Genomic DNA, 21,226 nt, shown 5'->3' on the forward strand with positions numbered 1-21,226 from the left:
GGCAGCCCACCAGGCTCTCCCGTCCCTGGGATTCTCTAGGCAAGAACACTGGAGTGGGTTGCCATTTCCTTCTCTAATGCATGAAAGTGAAAAGTGCAAGTGAAGTTGCTCAGTTGTGTTTGACTCTTAGACCCCATGGACGGCAGCCTACCAGGCTCCTCTGTCCCTGGGCTTCTCCAGGCAAGAGTACTGAAGTAGGTTGCCATTTCCTTCTCCAATGCATGCACACATGCTAAGTCGCTTCAGTCGTGTCCGACTCTGTGCGACCCCATTGACGGCAGCCCACCAGGCTCCCCTGTCCACAGGATTCTCTAGGCAAGAATACTGGACTGGGTTGCCATTTCCTTCTCCGTTACATCGATATATTACACTCATTTCATCATTCCTCTGCGACTGGATATTCATGATGTTTCAAGGTTGTCTTTTTGTTTTGGTCTTAAAGAAATATTCTGAGATAGCGAACTATGAACGCTCACGATTCTGAACAAGGCTGTCACAAACCTGGGAACCGGATGTCAGGCTCACACCACTGTCTGCGCTGACCTGGGACTTTTTCTCGTCGGTCTCACCAAGGTCAAAGGTGGGTTTGATTACGTCAGGCCCTGAGGAGGGGAAGACTTGTGTTACTCGGCATACAGGTGAGGGGCAGGCTGGCCAAGGGAGTGGGACAGAGGCACGGCCTGGTCCCAGACCTGTTCCGCGTGTCCCAGTCACCTTTCCAGGGACTGCCACTCACTCGGGCCCCGCTGGAAAAAGAAGTCCCCAGATACCTTAAGAACTAGGTAGGGGAAAATCAGATCTGGTCTCAAGGGGTTCTGCAGCCATCTTCTCAACTTGAGAAGACTCTGACCGAATCACCCTAAGGAGGAAAAGTTACACAAACAAACCACGCTCCACTGCACTCAGGGTCAGCGCTTCACTGGGGCCGGAGAGCCTTTAAGGGGCCCCCGATCCCTGTGCTTTCCCAAAAATATGTCTCAAGGGACCGGAGCAAGAGGAGCCCAGGGAGATTAGACAGCACCAGCTGTTTCCGTGGACACCACCCCACCCCCCACAGCTTCTAGTTCAAGGTTAAAAGGCACCCCCGTCTTCCCCGCCCATCCACAATGGTATGGCAGAAGGACAGAATGACAGAAAGCGAGAAAGCGTGCCTAGGCAAGCAACCAGAGAGAGTCGGGAAGCTGCAGACTCAACACGGAGGGGCAGCAACCATCTCTGCCAACTGTGCCCACAGGCCTTCCAGTGGGCGCGGGAGATTCAGCCAATGGGGGTTGCTGAAGCAGGCAAGCATCCTCCCCACCAACTCTGGGGCGACAGAGAACCCAGCTCTGGGGGCCTTTATGCAGCGGATGCCCTGATCACCGCCTGGTTTACCACAAGGGGAAGGGGCAGAAGCAGCCTACGAGCACATACCTAGGCGTCACACACCACCTACCTGCTTTCGTTCCAAATACCCCCCAAGAACAAATTTGGGTTGGGGCTGACCAAGGGAGCCTGCCCCGACTGGGCCTGGGGAGTTGGCAGGTATGGGAGACTTGGGAACGGGAAGGGGCATTTGTTCCTTACTCTGTTTTTCCAAAGCTTTTTGCTTTTTCACTTCCTGGTGCTTGCTCCACAATTCTACCCCAGATGCAATGTAAGCAGGAGAGAAAGACAGAGAGAGTCAGAGGCTGGTCAGACAGATGAAATGGAAACCCCACCCACCCAAGCTGCTTCCGTCTCAGGCACAGGACTACAAATCAAGAGATCAAGAGAGATCTTCATTGAGGGGAGGAGGGGGGGTGAAACATCATGAGATCTAATGCCTACCCCCCCGCCACCCAGCTCAAGAAATAAATTCCTTTCCTCATCTCAATGCGTCAGTAAAAATCCTTCCGAATATCAGAGCTGGAGAAGCCTTTAATCAAGCTCCTTCAATCTGGTGCGAGAAAGCTGATCCCAAAGAGGCTGAAGCGCTTGCTCAAGATCACGTAACCCTGGACCAAGGGAAACTTCCACCACACTGTGCTCTCTCTGCCAAATGAGCCGGGCAACAGCAAATTTTAAAGATTCCAGATCAGACAGATGATCACCTCGTGCAGTCAAAGGGTCTCAGAAGCATCAGCACAAATCTGGGCGCTTCTCTGGATTGGACAGAGGCCACCTGTGCAGGCAGTTAGCATCCTTCCCTGTTGCTACCAAAAAACCCGACTTACCCTCAGAATCAGTGCCTGCCCTGCCAAAAGACCCACCTTAGCCAGTAGAGGTGGACAGAGAACCCTAAATGGTCAAGAAGAGAATCTTAGTAGGGGTAGAGAAGAGGGAATAGTCATCACGGCAATTCTTTTCTTGAAAGAACTATAAAGTCTACTCAGTCCAATCTCCTTGCTTCCCAGGTGAGGAGATACAGACCCTGAAAGGGAAGTGATCTGTCCAAAGTCATTTTCTTTGCTAGGGGCTGATCCAGGATTAAAACTCCAGGTCTCCAGACTGGCGGGTCAGTCAGTTTCTAGAGCGTCAAAACAGATAGGAGATAGGCTTTGCTGGCTGCCTCGAGGAAACTATTTTGCCGGCTAGAGAAGGCCAGGTTCCTAAAACGGAAACTGGCTCCGCATTAACATTTAAGGGAGTAAAAGTTATTGGCTCATGGATGTGGCAAAAACACGCTTCAATTAGAAGCATGTTCCCCAGGGATCTAGAACCAGAAAGAGAGAGATACCATCTAGATGAGTCCAGGTCAGGGGGCGAGTGAGTCAGACAGATGCCCCGAGAGCTCATCAAGGCACTGCCTCGGTGGGAATGGAGAAATACCACACGTAAAGCTAGCGCTAGTATCAAGTCCACTGAGGAAGAGCTGACTCAGAACTCTGCACCTCAAGGTCTAGAACCCAGGGAGATGGGGTGGCCGGACATGCCCCAGAGGAGCAAGTCCGAGGGCAGTGTGATGGCTGGATGGGGTGGAAGCTGGCTGTAGAGACCCAGACAATCACAGTGTCGCAGCCCAGAAACGCATCTATGAACGGCCCTGCAGCTTCCAGGAGCTCTCCACCACGTGAAGCAACCCCAGTATAAATGAGAGAGGGGGGACGGGGAGTCCAGCTCAGACTCCGGCTCTAAGGTCCACGGGGGCCCCTGAGCGAAACTCCCACTCTCCCTTTAAGGCTCAGGTGAGGTGGCTGTAAACAAAGCATAAGGGATAGAGAAGTATAGAGACGTGGCTAGAAATGGACACGAATCTGTCTCCCTGTCTGGGAAGCAAAGCATGGGGAAGAGAGAGGCGGGATTCTGGATGAATCGAAAGGAGGCAGGGACACTGAGGAAGCCAGAACTCCTCCAGCTCACTCAACCGTGATACACACCAATAGATGCCACAAAGTTCTCTTCCTTTAGGCTTCTGGTGTCCAGCTCCTTGGGACTCCTTCCTGGGGCACTTGGTGCCCGAGGTCCCAGCTGGGGGACCCTCAGCTGAGCCATGGCCTTTGGGTCCCCCCGCCCAGCCAGGCCAGGATCCTTGCCAACTGGTGTACTGATGCTCTCTGTGGGACTTCTCTTCCGCTTGTCTGGTTCTGAGGAAAAGATGAAACACAAGAAGAGGTCAAAAGAGACAGAGAGGACTTCCCTGGTGGCCCAGGGGCTAAGACCCCGAGCTCCCAAAGATGGGGCTCGCGTCCGATCCCTGGTCAGGGAATGAGATCCCATATGCTGCAACTGAGACATCTTTGCACAGCCAAATAAGTAAATGTTTCTTTTTCAAAAAAAAAAGAGAGAGTCCAGGTGTGGAATGAGGTGGGAGAAGCGAGGACAGAGGAGAAGGTGGAAGGGAAGAGGTACAGGGAAAGAAAAGCAGGCCTCGTTCTCCGCCCCAACAGCAGAATACCCGCCACATAAAGACATGTGCTAGAAAAGCCCAGAGCCTCACAGGAAGCAGCCTGGCACTGGGAATCCTGTCAAGGGGCCGGGTTCCTTCTCTGCGGACAGCATGCCGCCCTGCTGGTCCCACCCCTACCTTTACTGTAGTAGTGGGTCTGGGCGATCTCCAGAAGCCCGAAGATGCTGGCCATGCCACCCAGGCCGGCGTGGGCGAAGGACTGCTCCAGACTGAGGACCGTGCACTTCAGCAGGTCCAACATGCCCTTGTACACCTTCCGGCTGATCTCCTGCAACGACAGCCCAGGGCCGAGAGTGGGCACCGCTCTCTCCAGGGAGGCGGCCCCCGGCCCCCGGGCCCAAGCACTGACCACGTCCGGGATGACGTCCTGCTGGGCCTCGTCCTCGGACTGCACCGTGCGGCTCAGCTTGCTCAGGACGAAGACGCGCAGCTGCTCGCTCTCCAGCAGCCGCCGCACCTTCTTCATGTTGAGCCAGCCGACGCCCTGGCCGTCCAGCACGCTGTGCACCACCTCCTTCAGGAACTGCTGGTTCTCACTGGGGGCGGGGCGGGGGGGGTCCACACACCACTTTTGGGGTCAGCAGCTCCTTGGCAGAGCATCCCCCACTTTCACCAGACTAGATGTTTGCCGCTGGGGGCAAAAACACATTGCCACTTTCCAAAGCACTGCGAAGGCCACCCCCGCGAAGCCCACCCCTCCGGACAGCCGGGTGGGCCCAAGGACCCAGCAGTGGTCCCACCCTCCTCTACACCACAAGCCACGGCTGCCTCATGGGGGCCGAGTCAGAGTGGGAAGAGATTTCACCTCTCTCTCTCTCTCTTCAGCACCCCTCATGTTTGGTACAGGAATCGCTACCTCCATCTGAGAACCTTTTAAACAGCTCTGGGGACTTCTTGGGAGTGCCCAACGCAAGGGGCCCAGGTTCGATCCCTGGTCAGGGAACTAGATCCCATTTGCTGCTACTGGGGAGTTCATGTACCACAACTAAGGATCCTACGTGACAGCGAAGATCAAAGGTCCCGAGTGCTACAACTAAGCCCAGTGCAGCCAAATAAATAAGTCAATATTTACACAGGAAGCAAAACAAAACAGCGCTGCCCTTTATTACCTAGAATTGCTGGATCGACCCTGAGGTGACGGAGGCTCTCTTTTCACGGTTGGGCTGTGTTTAATGACTGATGATTTCTGGTCCACTAAGGCCCGCCTGTTTCCTGCAGTCAGGGAGGCAGAAGGAGACGGGCATCACTCCTGAGGGTCTAGGAGCGAGGGTCAGCACAGCCCCCCGGGGCAGCCATGCTCTGCACCCATTCCCTGGAAGGGCTGGGTGCGGGCGGCCCCGGGGTGTCACACACACACAGGTGGAGACCAGCCACGTGGAGGAGGTGGGGATGGAGACTCAGGCCGCTCCACATGCACCAGCAGCGTGCCCCACGGGCAAGCACGGGGGGGCAGGGCAAGGCGGGCCACTCGCGTGATGCCGCTTGCTCCGGGAGGAGGATGGCCCTTGGGAAGGCACAGGAGATGCTAGGAGAAAAAAGATCATGCAGAGCTCATGGGCAAGACCCACCTTCACCACTCCCGGGGCCGGCTTCAGTAACAATCTCCATTAGAGTATTTAGCCCAAATACTGGGACACAAAATACACAATTAGTAGGTGCACCATGATACCACCACCCTGCACCCCACGATGGAGCTGTCAGTCAGATTGTCTGAGCATCCTCCCGAAGCTGAGTGCATGTGACCTTCGTTCTCGGGCACCTCCAGGGGCTGGAAGCCAAGTGGCCAAGGGGAACAAACCCAGGCTCTGGGAAAGACTGTCCTAAGACTATGGCCTCTCCGAGCCAGAGGCAGGGGAACAACACCAGGAGCCTTTCGGTACTCAACAGACGCATGCATGAGGGAGAGCTGGTTCGTGGAACATCCAGCACGGGCGTCGGAGGGCCCACAGGGAGGCAGAGGGAAGTGCCCCAACGTGTCGATGGCATCGTGGGGAGGGGGCGGGGCTGAGGATGGGAGCGGGTGGGAGGGACGAGTGCGGCGGATGGAGTGAAGCACCGGCATGGCATGCGATGAGAGCGTGGCGACCCCCGGCAGCTGTGTCAAACGAGAGCCAGCAATGCTGCCGCCTTTCCGTCCCTAACCTGCCGCGCCTGGGCCGATCCGCCCTGCAGGCCTGGTGAGCTCCCTACACACACCCCTAGCAGTGATGTCCTTCTGCCCATCTACCCTACGCTCCCATCCCCACCAAAGAACGTTCCTAAGATCTCTAACATTTACTAACTGGTGGGGAGACAGATCAGTTAGAAAATACACGAAACTGCTGCTCACTGGGCTTTCTTCTTTGATAAGTACTTCAGCACAAACTCCAAAGGAAACAAACAAAAGTCAAGAGTACATTCAGAAGAGCCCGTCAAACTGTCGGGAGATCACAAATGAAAATCCAGTAAGGTCTTAATCGCCCCTCAATGCCAACCAATGCTACACTCACGGGGCCCTGAGCTGATAGGAAGCCAAAGTAAGAGGTCTCTTGACTCTGTAAACACTGCCAGTCTTTTCACAACCATACCCTAGTGGGCCAGCTCCTTAGGATGGAGTCTGTCTTAAATCCACGCAGCAGGAACCTGGCAGAAGACTGGTGGTAGCCAACGAGCCCTATGTGGATTATGTGGTTCTGACAAAGGTCGCCCCCGGAAGCAGCAGTAATCCCCCAGTTGCCATTATCCTAAATGATACGACAGGGCCTTCTCTTTAGCTACGAAAGACAGTTTCCTCCTGAAAACCAGCGAGAACTCATAGGATGTGTGGTGAGAGCCATGAGAAGCGCTGTGTGAGAGGCAACGGCCAGGTCAGATAACTCATCTGACACGGGGTTCCTCACAAGCACCCACGGGCCTGAAATATTTCCCGGAGGACCTTGGCTTGGCAGAAGGAGGGCGGTAGTCACCTTTCAGACTGGGGAAGGGTGTGCTCTTCTCTCGGGCTCCTTTGGTGGGCAGCGTGAGGTTTGAGAGGCTGAAGCTGGTGCTGTGGTTCCGATACAGGCTGCCTGTCCAGGGGGGTAGGCGAGAGCCATGTGTCAGGGGCGGGGGGAAGCCTTGGAGCACTCCCCTCCAGGGGCTGGAGCACCACCTCCACCCGCCTCCTCTTCAGATGTAATCCCAGAGTCTCTCACCTAAGCTTAGAAAGGACCACAGCTAACTTAGGGCAAACAAAAGGGCTACTGCCAGGAACGCTCAGAACCCCCAGGAAGCACTTTCCCTGGCTGCCTCCCATGGTAACACCCAAGCCTCTCCTGTACTGCCGGCCCAGCGCAAACGCCTGGCAGATAATGCACTTCCGGTCTGATGTTGGTACTGTCCCTTCCTGGCTTCTTAAAACAAAACAAAACAAAAAAACCCTCACCATCACAATGATCCCCCCATGATGGCCTTCTCTGGCCCCTAGTCTGTCTTTAATCTTGAACTGACACCACCCTCATTTCTGGTAATATTCTCTGTGTACAAGCCAATGTCACATAGATTTCAAGGCATGTGCGTGAAAAAGTCCTTCCCCCAGGCAGAGAAGGTATTAGGCATAAATCCCAAATCAAATTTGACCACAATGTTTCCAAGAGATATGTGTACAAGGGTTATGATTTTAATAAAATGATTTCTTTTCAGTTCAACAGCCAGCTGTCTTACCCTGAAACAGACTGAAACTTCCAGGCATAAAGACAATGACTAACCTGTCCCTGCTCTCTGTTGACTTCCCCCCAAAATACCTCATTTGGCATCGTTCAAAGGACCTAAGGAGGAGCTTGACAATGCCAACCCAGCCCCATGTCTGAAGTTGTTAGGAACATCTGCTGTGGCCAGGCCCTGCCGGACCGGAGATGGGACCGAGGCGGGCAGGAGCTGCAGGCACTTACTGGCGAAAGACATGATGCCCCCGAAGCCTTCCGTGCTGTTGTTGGAGACAGTGGAGGTGGGCGAGCTCGCTCGAGAGTCCGACTCTGCGTCTGAGTCACTTGCCAGTTTCAAGCTGTTGGGCCGCAGCAGCTTTTGAGCCCTTGAACACACAGGGGCGCCTCTGAGCCCCCAGGCAGGGCTGCCGAGTCCTGGGCAGACGGGCCTGACTCTACACTGCACTCCCTCCCCGCAGTCCCTACAGGGCTAGAGCAAAGCACGAGCCTCTGGGGATGCCTTGGGGATGCCTTTGGGCTGCCGGGACTTCCTGGCCCGCCCTCGCCCCGGGGCCCACGGGGGTGAGGCCCTCCCATCACCCCTGGGGGCACCCGCAGGCTCTCACCGCTGGCCACTGGCGTGCTGGCTGAATCGGGGGGCGTAACTCTCCCCCGGCTCGTCGTCCTCCTCGGGGGGAGAGCCAAACTGGGGCTGCAGGCTCGGACTGTCAGAGGCTCGCTGGCGCACCCACCCCTCTCCGGGTTCTGTCTGACGGCTGTCCGCGCTGCACTTGCCCACGCCAGGAGGCAAGGTGGGCAGGGACTTGGGGACGCCTCCTGCCGCCTTCTCATCTGTCTCCGCTGAGCCGGCAGGTTCCTGGGGACATATTAAATACAAAGCAGTCACCTGGCACCTGGGGTGCCTTCCCATCTTTCTCAGCTGGGCGGGGCCAAGCCAGGCCTGGTAGATTCTGAGCCTGAGGAGTGTGTGAGAAACATCTCCGTGACACCCCTGTTCTCTGTGCAGATTATGCACGGGGGAGATCTCAGCTCACTTCTGGGGTCAGACTGTATCTCATAGGCTCTAAACTACAGGCTCTATGGAGAGAAAGCTAGGGGGAAACGCGGAGAAAGTAGCAAATTAAGTGAACGGTTTCACCCTAGCTTTCCTAACAGAGAGGAGGCCCCCACATCCCAGGTCACAGTTCCCACTCATCCCCTCCTCCGGGTCATCACGTACAGAGCTGGCGCCGTGGATGATGGTGCTGGGGCTACTGCTGGCAGTGGTGCTGGAGCTGGAGCGCAGGGGCGGGTTTTCCTGAGAGTTCTCGCCGTCTGGGCCGGGCTCCTCTGCCTCCTTCTGATTCTGCAGCTCATCAATCGCCACCTCGCTGGCATCCCCCAGCGCTGCGTGTGTCAGAGGGTCCACGTCTGCCAAAACCCAAGGAGGATATGTCTGGCGGACTCACTGTACTGTCCCGTAGAAGCTATTGATGTAAATCAACTACACTCCAATTAAAAGATTAATTTTTATAATTTTAATTCTTTAAAAAAAAAAAAACAAAACCTCAAAGATGGCAGCTGCAGACCTGCCGTCGCAGAACCCCAAACCCTGCCCCGAGTGGCTAATTTCTCCGATACATACTAGGAGTATCACCGTTAATGTCGCATTTCATCATCTCGCTGACAAAGTCACCGAGGGAAGAGTAAGAAGAGCTTGAGTCGTCATAATCCATGCTGTCACTCCCGCTGCAGAGGGAGGAGCAAGAAGAGCAAAACAGGAGAAAGGGGGCCGAGATAAGTCAGGAAAAATCAACAGAGGGGCACGTGTAACTCAAGGTCAGGGAACAAGGGAGAGAATGAGAAAACGAACACAAAATCAGCTGAATATGACCCACGGCTTCACGGACTGCGGTCTAAACCCTATGAAATCCGGCCACTGTGCTCTCGAGAGTCTCCTAGCCTTTTGAGAACCCTCCTGCCGCTGTACGGCGCTGCTCACCTGTCGTCAGTGGGGTCAGAGTCAGAGTCTCGCTCGGGCGGCACGCTCAGCGCCTCGGCCAGCTGGGAACCGCTGTCATATACTCGATAGTGGATGGGCTGCAGCTGGTGGGCGTACCACTTGGGTTTGTCGCCAATCAGGGCTGGATCGAACATGTCTACCCGTGGAGGGAAAATAGGAGACTCGAGTGGGCAACAGGGGAAGAGAAAGCAAGCAAAATGTAAAAGAAAGGTGGGAGAGAGTCTCAAGCAAAGTCAGAATGGCAGGGGCAGCCTGCAGACTGGCAGAGGAGAGCACAAAGGGAGGAGCCATCAGGAAGACAAAACAGGAGGTGGGGCGGCACAGAGGGACGGGGACTCACTGTTGTGAATCCGCTGGAAGGCGTAGTTGGTGGGGTTCAGGATCCACTCTCCAAAGTACTCCACGGCCTGAGTCCTGGCCAGTTTCTCAGCAAAAGGAGTCTGCCGGGGGCGTGAGGCTAGAAAGGAGCCGGCTTGGAAAGCCACCACGGGCCGGGGGAAGAGGCGCAGGGTGCGCGTGTGCATCTGAAAGCCTTGCAGCACGTTGGGGGAGTTGAAGAAACGGACCATGGCCACTCTGGAGAAGAAGGGGACAGTGAGCTGACCCGAGTCCCACGCCCTGCGGAGCAAGGGTCCCCCGAGGCCTCAGACCACCTCCCGAGGTCATCATTTAACAGGCTTCCAACAGCCAGGGGGGAGGTGTCTTAAAGAATCATCAACTCGCTTCTGCACCCAAGGCCTAAAAGGCCTGAGAATATGATGAACCATTTACTCTGCTTTAACTAAGGTGGCAAATAAAACTAGATATTACCCACATTTTATAAATAATCTCTGGGCTCAGGGAAGTAATCTGCCCCAAGGTCACTAAGTGAGGAGGGACCAGTTTAAGAGCTTGCAACTGTCTGGTTGGCTTGTGTGTACCTGGTTGCGACATCCACCGAATCCACATCATTGCCGTAGATGAGTGGGTTGAACTCGGTGGAAGGTGTGGACTGAAGGTCATTAGAAGGCCTCCCCAGGAGAAGGGGGATCTCCTGGCCCTCATGGAATTTCTCCAGATTGAGGATGGGTTGGGTGTTGAGACTCATGCTGGCGAGGGCCTGCGGAAGAAGAAGAAGTCCCTCACGGATGGCTGAGTCCTGGGCGGCCAGCCAAAGTCAATTCCTAGGAAAGAGCCTTCATCTCTGAAACAGAATCCAAAGGCTTTAACCTTTAGAAAACAATCTGAATTACGAAATCTTCAGCTTAAACCAATCTGATCAAGGCCACCTGATCAAACCTGAGATCCAAGGCGATAGTTTTCAAATTTGTTTCAGCTATGAAACCTTGTTTTTCAGTTGAGATCTAGGTGGGAACATAAACAGTTGAAACCTATAAAAGTAACGCTTCTCTGAAGGACATGAGGAACCTAGAGCCTCATATGCTCAGTGGTCCCGATCTAAATCAACCCCCAGGGGCTCCATGGGCCAGTTTGAAAACCACTGGTTTATACCAGCAGTGTTTGTTTTTTTTTAATCAGTTAATTTTGGGGGGCTGCACTGGGTCTTTGTTGCTGCATGTAGGCTCTCTCTAGTGTGGGGAGGAGGCTGCTCACTGCTGGGACTTCTCCGGTTACAGCGTGGGCTCCAGGGCACATGGGCTTCAGTAGCGGCATGCGGAATCTTCCCCAGCCAGGGACTGAACCCGTGTGCCCTGCATTGGCAGACAGATTCTTAACCACCGCACCACCAGGGCAGTCCCAGCAGGGTTTCTTCAATGTTACGAGCATTGGAATCACCTGGGGATGTGGCTGCATGCAGATTCTGATTCAGTATGTCTGAGGTGATTCTGCACATTTAACAAGCCCAGGTGATACTGATGCTGCTGGTCCAGGGACCTCACTTTGAGTGACAGGGGTCAGAATACAGGATCTGTCAGCCCAGGGATCTTAGCTCCTATGAACATGTAAAGTACAACTCTGACTGTACTTCTCCATCTCATTAGTCATACTAAAGCAATCATTGAGAATGAAAACACAGCAAAGAAAGACAGCTAGAGAACCTTCTGAACTTGCTATCCTCACCACACTGTGCAGTTACCAGGCATCATATTGCATCAGCAGTGATGGAGCCAAGTGAGAGAAAGAGAGGGATGACACGAAATGACTCATTTAAATCCAAACAGATTTCACCTAGAGGTATTGCTAAGTAACTGAGACAACACAGAGAGAGATTTCTGAAGACGCTTCAAACGAGGGGTTCCTAAAAAGAAACACAGGGCCATCTACTGGTGGTCCTACACAACGCATACATCAGGGCAGGGGGCCCGGGTATCACGACATTTTACCTTCAGGTACTGTGTTCAGCATGCAGGGGAAGAAGAAAATCAATCAATGAAAATGTGTTTATGGAGTTTCCTCTAAAGGAGGAATTTTTGAAGAAATGATTCTGTAGGGACCAGAGATCAATTCAAGAGAAAAACATGAAAGGAGCCAGACTGTCCAAACTGCTGACTCCCTTCTTAGGAGACAGAGAATACTCCGAGGCCATTAAGAAGGGTGGATGTGACAAACAACACAAAGTGAAGGGTGGTTTTATGCACTAGAGGGTGGGAGGTGCACACACAGTGAATGAAAAGGAATCTAAATGGCTCTTTTCTAAGATTCACCCCACCACCCCGAAATGGGATACCCCGGTTTTCTGGAGCCCGCCCACGGCTAAAGGAATCGACTCGACTAGAAGTCGGCAAGGAGACCGGCTCTCTCAGCAGCTGCTGCTGCTCCCCTTGCTTGGCTGCCCTCTTCACCCACCTGCTTCAAATGCTTCTTCAACTCTAACGATTCCGGTTCCGGCAGGACAGGCAGCACTTCCGCATTGGTGGGGGCAATCACCTGCACCAGAGAAAGAGCAAAGGTGCAACCTCAGAATGAGTTGCTCCAGACTTTCTCTCACATAAGGGTAAGGAACAAGAATAGGAAATTAGGTACACAATGTTGTTGTTTTTAGCCACGAAGTCGTGTCTGACTCTTTTGCGACCCCATGGACTAGAGCCCGCCAGGCTCCTCCATCCATGGGATTTCTCAGGCAAGAATACTGCAGTGGGTAAACATCTCCTTCTCCAGGGGATCTTCCTGACCCAGGGATCGAATCTGCATCTCCTGCTTGGCAGGCAGATTCTTTACCATCTGAGCTACCAGGGAAGCCCCTTATATATATACTATTATACACATGCAAATACACACATTATATATGCATGTATATAAACATATATATATATACGCATGTATATGACAGATATACACACTTGAAAGGAAACAGTATACCTAAATGTTCTTGGTGACTCTCCCTAGCCAACAGGCTCATGGGATTGTGCCAGGTCTTAGCTATGGCACGGGGGATCTTCCATCTTTGTGATGGCATATGCGTTCTTCAGTTGCAACATGCAGGATCTTTTAGTTGCAGCATGCAAACTCTTAGTTCTAGTTCCCTGACCACGAATCAAAGCTGGGCCCCCTGCATAGGGAGCATGGACTCTTAGCCACTGGACCACCAGGGCAGAATGAGGATCATGGTTTTTGTTTCATTCCTTGTACTTTTATTTTCACTCTCTAAAGTTTTATGGCAAACACATATAAAGGGCTACCTACCGAAGCTTGAACATATTCACATCACAGAATGTTAATAATATACTTTTTAAAAGTCTGCACTGAAAGGCAGTTTCTTACTAGAAACTACACTCCCAGAAAACCAGGAGATGACCTATGCCATAGGTTAATAATTCTGCAACCATAACTGCTCTGCTGCTCTTGGAAGATGCGGGGAAGCATTTAACTCCAGCAAAACTAAATCTTATAATTCTCTGGGCCCTAACCAAGAGCTGATCAAGATAATAAAGTAAAAGCAGCACTTTTTAAAAAAAAAAGTTGTTTCAGTGAGTTTCACAGTAGCAATCACCCACAAATTACCCTGGAAGTAATTTAGAAAAACAGAACACACTCCTATTCTAGACCCCACGGAGCCTCAGACAAGGGGCCTCACCCTATTGCTGTCCAGATCTACTAGCCACACATCATCAGGCATTTTGAAGTCCAGTTTGTAGAGGAAGAAGCTGGCAGGGACCCCGATGATGTACGGTGTTGGAGCCAACAGCAGCTGAGGAAAAGACAAGGAACAAAACCAAAACCTACTGTGATCACTTGTCAGGTCAAGATTTTTCCAGGGGAGGAAAACACAGGTCCACAATCCCTTTTCCAAAATCCTTAAAGGCAGATGTGTTCCAAAGTTCAGAATGCTTCAGATTTTAGAGAAGTAACAGTATATATTATACATATTATGTACCACCTGCAGTGGGTAGCCAGTAGCCTATAATCCCTGACATTAACTGTGATAAATAAAAACTATAAATAGTGGATCCATGTATATGTATGGCTGAGTCTCTTCACTGTTCCCCTGAAATTATCATAACACCATTAATCAGCTATACCCCAATACAAAAAAAGAAGTTTAAAAAAGAAAAGCCTAAATAGCCTAGGTTTTCACACCAGATCAGTTCAGATTTTGTGGACAAATAACTTATAACAAGGAGTTCAGGACCAGGACTGACTTACAACTTCTTTGGGCATGGAACCTTCACCTGGACACTGTCAGAACAGAGGTGACAAAGCCACAAGATGCCTTGAGACTCACCTGTTCTGCCGATGCCATGCAGGTGGGCAGCAGTGGGATAACAGGAAACATATACTCCAAGGGGTAGATCATTGCCACAAACGCCATCACGGACATGGAGAGTGCGTTGTAGTCTCGGGACTGGAGCACAACCTGCGGCAAACCATACCAGAAGGATTGCTCGACAGAATAAGTAAGGCTGAAGTGAAAAGAGCCTCTGACACTACAATTTAATTTCTTTTCACCAAGGCCACGACCCTGGGACCTTAGTTTCCACACTTATCACTGCCCTACACCCCACCTGCCTGTCACCTCCCAGTGTAAGCACTGCCCAAATCCTCCCTTGAGTCACTCCTTTACCTTCTTAGTTCTTGTTCCCCAAATCCCAGGATCACTCGTCAGTACAGAATTACTGAGATTTCCAGAGAATTAGACTGGTACAGTTGAGATGAATTCAGCTGAGTGCCAAGCTCTCTGAATATATTCTACACGATGCTCAGTCACTTAATCATGTCAAACTCATTGCAACCCTATGGACTGCAGCCTGCCAAGGATCCTCTGTCCATGGGATTTCCCAGGCAAGAATACTGGAGTGAGGTGCCATTTGCTCCTCCAGGGGATCTTCCTGACCCAGGGATGGAATCCATGGTTCCTGCACTGGCAGGAAGATTCTTTACCACTGAGCCCCCTAACCCCCACAATGCTGGTACATTAATTCAACCCTCACCCACTGAGAACCGACTGTATACCTGGTACCATGTTATCTCTGGGAGACAAGGTGATGAAAGAGACGCAGTCCCTAATCCTCATCTTTGATGGTCTAGCCTCTACCACGCTTCAAAGTCCTTCCCTAGAACGGTCCAGAACGCTGCCCTCTCACCTTGTGCTCTAAGAGGATGCAGGTGAGCACCTGGAGACAGGCGTCCACACCCAGAAGTTCCAGGGGGAGGTGTAGCGGGAAGTCCACTAGGGTGAATCGAGAGGGGTCTGGGAGAGCAAAGGTCAGAGCCTGCTGGAGCTCCTGGGGCAGGACCTCGATGTCCACTCGCTTCTGCCCCGAGACAGGTACCGGGGAGCGCAGCAATCGGTAGATCCAGGCCTCAATCTCCCGGAGGTCGTGCAGCAGGGCACTTGACTTCTCTTCCACTAACAACGATCCAGTAAAGATGCGCCACATGGTGTCCCTGAGGAGCAGACGGCAGGGAGCAGACACGTTAGCACTGGAAGCTGATACCTCACGGCAGTCCAGCGTAACCACAGAGCATCTAATGATGGCAACTGGAGAAGACCTCTCTATGGACTCAGCCAGGACCACAGGGTGCACACAAGGGTGATGACAAGTGCAAAATGTACACACAGCAAGGACTTCGTGTCCTGCCCATCCTGAAACACCCAACTCCTCAGCATCACTCCAAGCACGATCATGGAAGGAGGTCTAACTCTGCAGCAGTCTTTCACTTCCATGGATTAACATTAAGCGTTTAAGGAGGTCTGAGGGACCTCAGGCTTTAGAGGGAAATCCCTACGCCCCTCACCAGCCAAGTACCCCTCAACTCCAGCCGCCTCCCCTATTCTGAGCCATACCTCTGTATGCCTCGAGGGAGGCCCAGTTTCTTGCCCAGCAGGCGCTCACTGCAGCAGTCCACCAGACGCTTGAGGGTGTACAGACACTCGCGGAAGGTGGAGAAGAAGGGGTAGTGGCTGAGCACGCACAGGGACGTCAGCGTGCTGTTGCGGGACCGGCTCCCTGCCTTGGCCCGGCGTCTGGCCCGTGGAGACTGGCTCACGTCCGGGGTGGAGTCGACACTGGGCGGCTGCAGGGATGGGCCGCTCTCCGAGGTCTCGGGGCCCACCTCCTCGGAGGCGCAGGGGGCTCGGGGCCCTTCCTTCCCCCGGGACCCTGGCCCAGCCTCCCCCTTTTCCTTAGGCACACGCTTTTGGAAGGAGCGGTAGAAGTTGACGCAGATGCCATAACGGGTGACACCAGTGTCCTTGTCCGTGAGGGTGAAGACAAAAGAGGTGTCATCCCGCAGGGTCATGCGCCGCTGCCGCACGCTGAGGCAGCCCTCTGGCTGGCAGAAGAACACGACATCCGGGGGCAGGGGAAACTCCGCATGGTCCTCTAGCGGGTACCGCCGTAGCAGTTCCGGAGTCTGGGCCACACTGTCACTGCTCGGGTGCCTGGAGAACATACGGACAAGGTCAGCAGCCTGAAGGGACAGCATGCTCTTTCGGGTTTTAACCACAGTAAAGAAAAAATAATAATAAAATAATAATAATAATTAAACCACAGTGGAGCAATAAATGCTCTTTTGGATAAAGCAACCTAGCTGCAGGACCTGGGAAAACATGGCACATTGAGGTCTGTGCTGCCATGAAGATGCCTATCCTGAAATGAAAGGCAAGTGGCAACAGTAAAATTATCACCAACACCATAAGATGACTAACATCTTTCAAGGTGTATTCGCTAATGAATTCCCCAAGGTAGACAGAAAAGGAGCACAACATACTCTTCCTTTTTTACGAAATAAGGAAGCTGAAGTAGATAAGAGTATATTTGCTCAAAAATCACAAAAGACGCTAGTTAAGAGCAGAGGTTTGCTCTTTCTCCTCCTCCAGGCCAGTAGTCTCGATCCACCTGTTTTGTTTTTCCAACTGGCAGCAAGGTTCCCATCAGGGTCAAATAACAGAAGAATGGGATATGCAAAGCAATGTGGAAGTAGGGAAGGGGATTCCTTACAGATTTTGTGGCTACCCCAGATGACTAGAGAAAATCAGTCACTTCTTGGTTACCTGGCCCCTACGATCACTAGGTAGTCAAGTAACCGAGGACAGGACTTCTTCTTTTGCACCATGGCTCAAATTCATCAATCCATCTCAGAGAAACTCCAAGGCACCAGGCACGGAGTCAGCGTTCCCAGGAGGAATTCTGATATTATCTGAAAATCCAAGCCTAACAGGAAAAAAAAGTACTACTAAGATCCACTGTTTCACCTGAGAGACTCATCCCTCTCCATGTCAACCCAGGTCAGAAGATCTTCCATTCCACTATGAAAGAGAGGAGAACGTGACACTTTTCCCAGTCTAGAGCTCTGTCCGGGCTTATGAGCTCACAGAGTCACGCGCCATGAAGTAGGATAAGTAATGGCTCACCTGCCCATCCCTACAAACCAGATCGTTTCCAGCCTCACTCCTGGGGCCTGTTTCTGAAAAACAGGCCTAGTCAATCCAATCGGGACTCAATTATCATAATAACAAAAATTAAGTCACTTTCAGGACTGCTCCAGGGTGCATCAGGATCAAACCAGACTCTCTAATCAGAACTCATCTGCACTCCTGGCTCTAGGTAGAAACCTAATTATTCTGTTCCAACATTCTGCATTCAGCTTGATGTGAGACTGCCCTACAGACGACACTTAATTGCACTCAGCCAACAACAGATGGCCACTCTACCCCACACGATCTCCAGTGAGGACTCTCTCTGCCCCAGCTGCTTCCTCCATACCATTCTCCTCCCTTCTTTAAGCAAGAAAGGGGCTGAGCGGCTACAGATACTAGCTCTGCCCTTGGTGCTGAATCATAGTCTTCTGCCTCTATTGCGGTCCCAGGATTTGAATCAGTAATACAATACACACGGATGAGGCCCTGTCCTTCTGGATCTTAGACATAAAGAATCTGAAGGCAGAAACAAGATTTCTGGGAGGAAAGGGAGAGGTGCTCAGGGAAATTTCTAAACCACAGTCCAAAAATTAGAAAAAGCTTCCATGTCTTACCCTGGAGAAGGAAATGGCAACCCACTCCAGCATTCTTGCCTGAAGAATCCCATGGACAGAGGAGCCTGGTGGGCTACTGTCCTTGGGGTCGCAAAGAGTCAGACATGACTGAGCAACTGAGCACTCACTCACTCCATGTCTTAACTGCAATTTATTTCCTGTTCAATTTCCATATACTTCCCTAAATAAAGTGTTTCACTCCATGCCAAGGCCACTTTCAGCGCTTCCAGCATTGCACCTCTGTGTGCCACACACGGCCACACTAGGACCTTGTTCACTGCATACACAGAACCCCACTGCGCTACACACTCTTACACGCCACTCCCTTCTTTGCCGCTGCATGTACAATGCAAACACTCCCTGTAGGCTTAAGGCTCTACCTGATCTAGATGAGAAGTTATATCTTTTTTCTCTCCTACTTAACAATTTTTTAAAACTATTTATAGCACCTCTCAAACCCTCAAAATACTTCTCCCTCCTTTCCCTTGCTCCCCATAGACGGCCTGCAGGTAATAGGATTCGGTTTTGTCTCCATAGCAACTCTGGCTACCGCACTATTTATAGCAGAGCTGCCACCCCTCCCCTGCTTGGTGACCGCACAGTGCTAGCAGCTGCTACCCCAGAGCTGCCCGGTGCCCCTAACAATTCACTCTCCTTGAATCTAGAGACGCCTCTTCCACTGACCGCATCTACCAATTATCAGGTTATCTTCTCCCTCATGGGCCTTTAGTTTGCACTTGGTTCTAATTCTGGATTTTCTTAAGAGATTATCTCCTTTCTATACAACCAAAACCAAGTTCCCAAGCTTGCTGTATACGCATTTCTAGGCATCACTACCACCGCAAAAGCCCTCTGGGTCTCCTCACTGCTATGGAATCATGAGCATACTGCAGAATGTGGAGCACTGTTAAGAGAGCTCCTCCCAAGCAGAATGAGAAGGAGAGGGAAACACGGAAATGAAATGGGAAGACGGATAAAAGCGTAACTCATTCTCTAAAGAATTACGTGTTTGTGATGGTCATTTTATGATATATTTAAATGTCAGATCACTGTTGTACATCTGAAACTAACATAACAGTGTACTGTCAACCACACTTCAATAAAAATGTTTGCTCCAATAAAAAAGAATCATGTGGAAAATGCCTAGTGAGAGCCAAAACACCTTAAAATAAAACAGAATTTGCAGGACCAGAGCTCAAGGCTGAGCCTTGAAATCTATATTTACACTGAAAACCAGAAGCCCTTTACAACCAAAAATCTCGAAGATCACACCTGAAGCGGCTTCTACTGACATACCAGGCATCGGACCTCTATCCTTGGTGGGATCCCAGCCCCCTCTGAACTGAGAATCACTTGATAAAACTGAAATCATTATCATGCTCTACAGTGTTCATCTCCCTCCAAAGCCACAAGGACCCAGAGATGTCATGACCATTCCAGCCACTCGCGATAGGGTGGATTTTTAGTCTCAGCTCACATCTCATCAACAGCCACTGCCTTCAGTTATTCAGATTGCAGAGATAACCAAGACTTTCCTACCCATTCTCTCCCTTCTCCCCTCCTCACAAAGACTCTAGATCCTCTAACAGTACCTATAGCTCACACTGTGTCTTCACATCCACACTCGGCCTCTAGCCTCATTACTAAGCGTAGAACCCATCATTATTAGCCCCTATATTCCAAAGGAAGCAATCTCCAAACGCAAACCTACCTGCTGAAGTTCTACAGTTACCATCCACTGCATCCACAGAGCTCTAAATTATGTCTTTTCAGCTTACAAATGGTCATACGGACCAGCTCCTTGGATCTGTCCCCCGTTTGGGGCAGGATGTTAATAGTAAAACCACAGGAACCAGAGAGCGATATGACATCTTCGCTGACGTGAGCAACGACTGGAGGCTCTCTCCCCTCCCCCTCCTCCCCAGGCAGTGACCTTGCAAGCGCATCAGCACAGACTGGTCCAGCTTGGGGAAGAATGAGAGCAAGAAGGCAGGCGCTAGGCAGGGATGTGGCACAGGGGAGGACAGGAACAGGGGGACGAATTTAGAGGTGCACGAGTACGAGCAGGGAAGCTGCTGCAGGAAAGATTGAACAAGGCGTCTCCACTCACCAACAAGCCAATTTTGAAACACCGAATTTAAAAAAATAATAATTTTTTTTTTAAGAACCAAATGCCCTTCTTCAAAACCTAACCAAAGATAAGCCGCGCGCGTGCGCGCACACACATATACACAAGCGCACAGAAACACACACACACACACACACACACGCTCGCCATGTGCTTAGCACGGCTCGGGCCCCCGAGCTGGACAGCTCTGCCCGTCCCCTCACCTGCTGGACAGTTCTCCCCGGCCCCCACCCCGGAACCAGGGCCGCCAGCCCGCCTCGCAGGAACCCAGCCCTGCAGCCGCGAACTGCGCCCAGGCTCGCAGCCCAGACCCCCTCAGGGGCCCGGACGCCCCCACCTCCAGCCCCACCGCCCCCTTTCCTTACCGATCCCTGGTCTGCCTCTCGAGACCCCCAAACCCTCTCACACGCCTTTGGGGCCTCCTTAGAGATCCCTTCCCCCTGGAGCTCCTGTTCCCTCCCAGGATCCGTTTCCCCCCGAGGAACCCAATCCCCAACACCTTCCTAGGGCCCCCATTGGCCCGGACCTTCCTACCTCCCGGGCCTAGGGGCACCGGCCGGGCTCGGCTGGACGTCCCCGGGCAAGCCGGGCGTCAGTGGCTCCCCGGCCAGGGTGCCGCTCGGAAGCGCAAGCCAGTTCCGCGTCTGCACCAGGGGGGCGCGCACCACTCGGACTAGGTGAAGGAAGGGGAGGCTGAGGGGGGCCGGGGGCCGTACCATTCACCCCCTGGGGGTGGGGGGGGGGAACGGGGCTGCACCAAGCCGAGCGCCGAAGGGCGGAGCCAGTCTCTGGAGAAGGGCGTTTACGCACACACCTAGGCGTGAGGGAGTGGGAGCGCGATGGGGCGCGCGGGGCTGGCCCAGCGCCTCTACGTGCCAAGGGGAGGGCCCACGGGAACGCTCTGGGTATAGGTTGCGCAAACATTTCAGTTCGACACGGTAATAGAGCCCATTTAGATGACGGGAGATTCACCCTGGAAACGACTTCTCAAAATAAGCTGCTCTCAGAGTTTCTCGCCGTTCCCTTCACCTCACGTCCCTCCCCCACCCCCGCTCGCGCTTTGGAAGCGCCCAGCCGCCCGTGCAGAGAAGCCGGCGGCCGCGGCGGCGGAGCCTACCATCTCCGGACGG

The 21,226-nt window shown here is 52.5% G+C and overlaps 1 protein-coding gene across 37 annotated transcripts in view; it reads right to left on the reverse strand.

The window, feature by feature from the left end:
- Nucleotides 1-20,898, reverse strand: part of MADD (MAP kinase activating death domain) — a 40,729-nt gene extending 19,831 nt beyond the window's left edge. For 10 of the 37 annotated variants that reach the window (XM_020871222.2, XM_020871193.2, XM_070473052.1 and 7 more), the window contains exons 1-20: nt 20,631-20,797; nt 16,989-17,148; nt 15,780-16,376; nt 15,076-15,379; nt 14,217-14,348; nt 13,569-13,682; nt 12,341-12,421; nt 10,474-10,652; nt 9,894-10,129; nt 9,533-9,689; nt 9,176-9,279; nt 8,771-8,961; nt 8,157-8,407; nt 7,777-7,916; nt 6,814-6,915; nt 4,978-5,080; nt 4,218-4,404; nt 3,986-4,136; nt 3,339-3,545; nt 502-602 (exon numbers count right to left, since the gene is read on the reverse strand). In XM_020871222.2, coding sequence (XP_020726881.2) covers nt 502-602; nt 3,339-3,545; nt 3,986-4,136; nt 4,218-4,404; nt 4,978-5,080; nt 6,814-6,915; nt 7,777-7,916; nt 8,157-8,407; nt 8,771-8,961; nt 9,176-9,279; nt 9,533-9,689; nt 9,894-10,129; nt 10,474-10,652; nt 12,341-12,421; nt 13,569-13,682; nt 14,217-14,348; nt 15,076-15,379; nt 15,780-16,376; nt 16,989-17,050 — 3,399 coding nt within the window. In that variant the 5' untranslated portion in view covers nt 17,051-17,148; nt 20,631-20,797. The other 27 variants (XM_070473040.1, XM_070473039.1, XM_020871163.2 and 24 more) reach the window with 10 other exon arrangements.
- Between the last annotated feature and the right edge of the window lie 328 nt (nt 20,899-21,226).

This window comes from Odocoileus virginianus, chromosome 10, assembly GCF_023699985.2.
Source record: "Odocoileus virginianus isolate 20LAN1187 ecotype Illinois chromosome 10, Ovbor_1.2, whole genome shotgun sequence".
In the NCBI taxonomy this organism is placed as follows: Eukaryota; Metazoa; Chordata; class Mammalia; order Artiodactyla; family Cervidae; genus Odocoileus; species Odocoileus virginianus.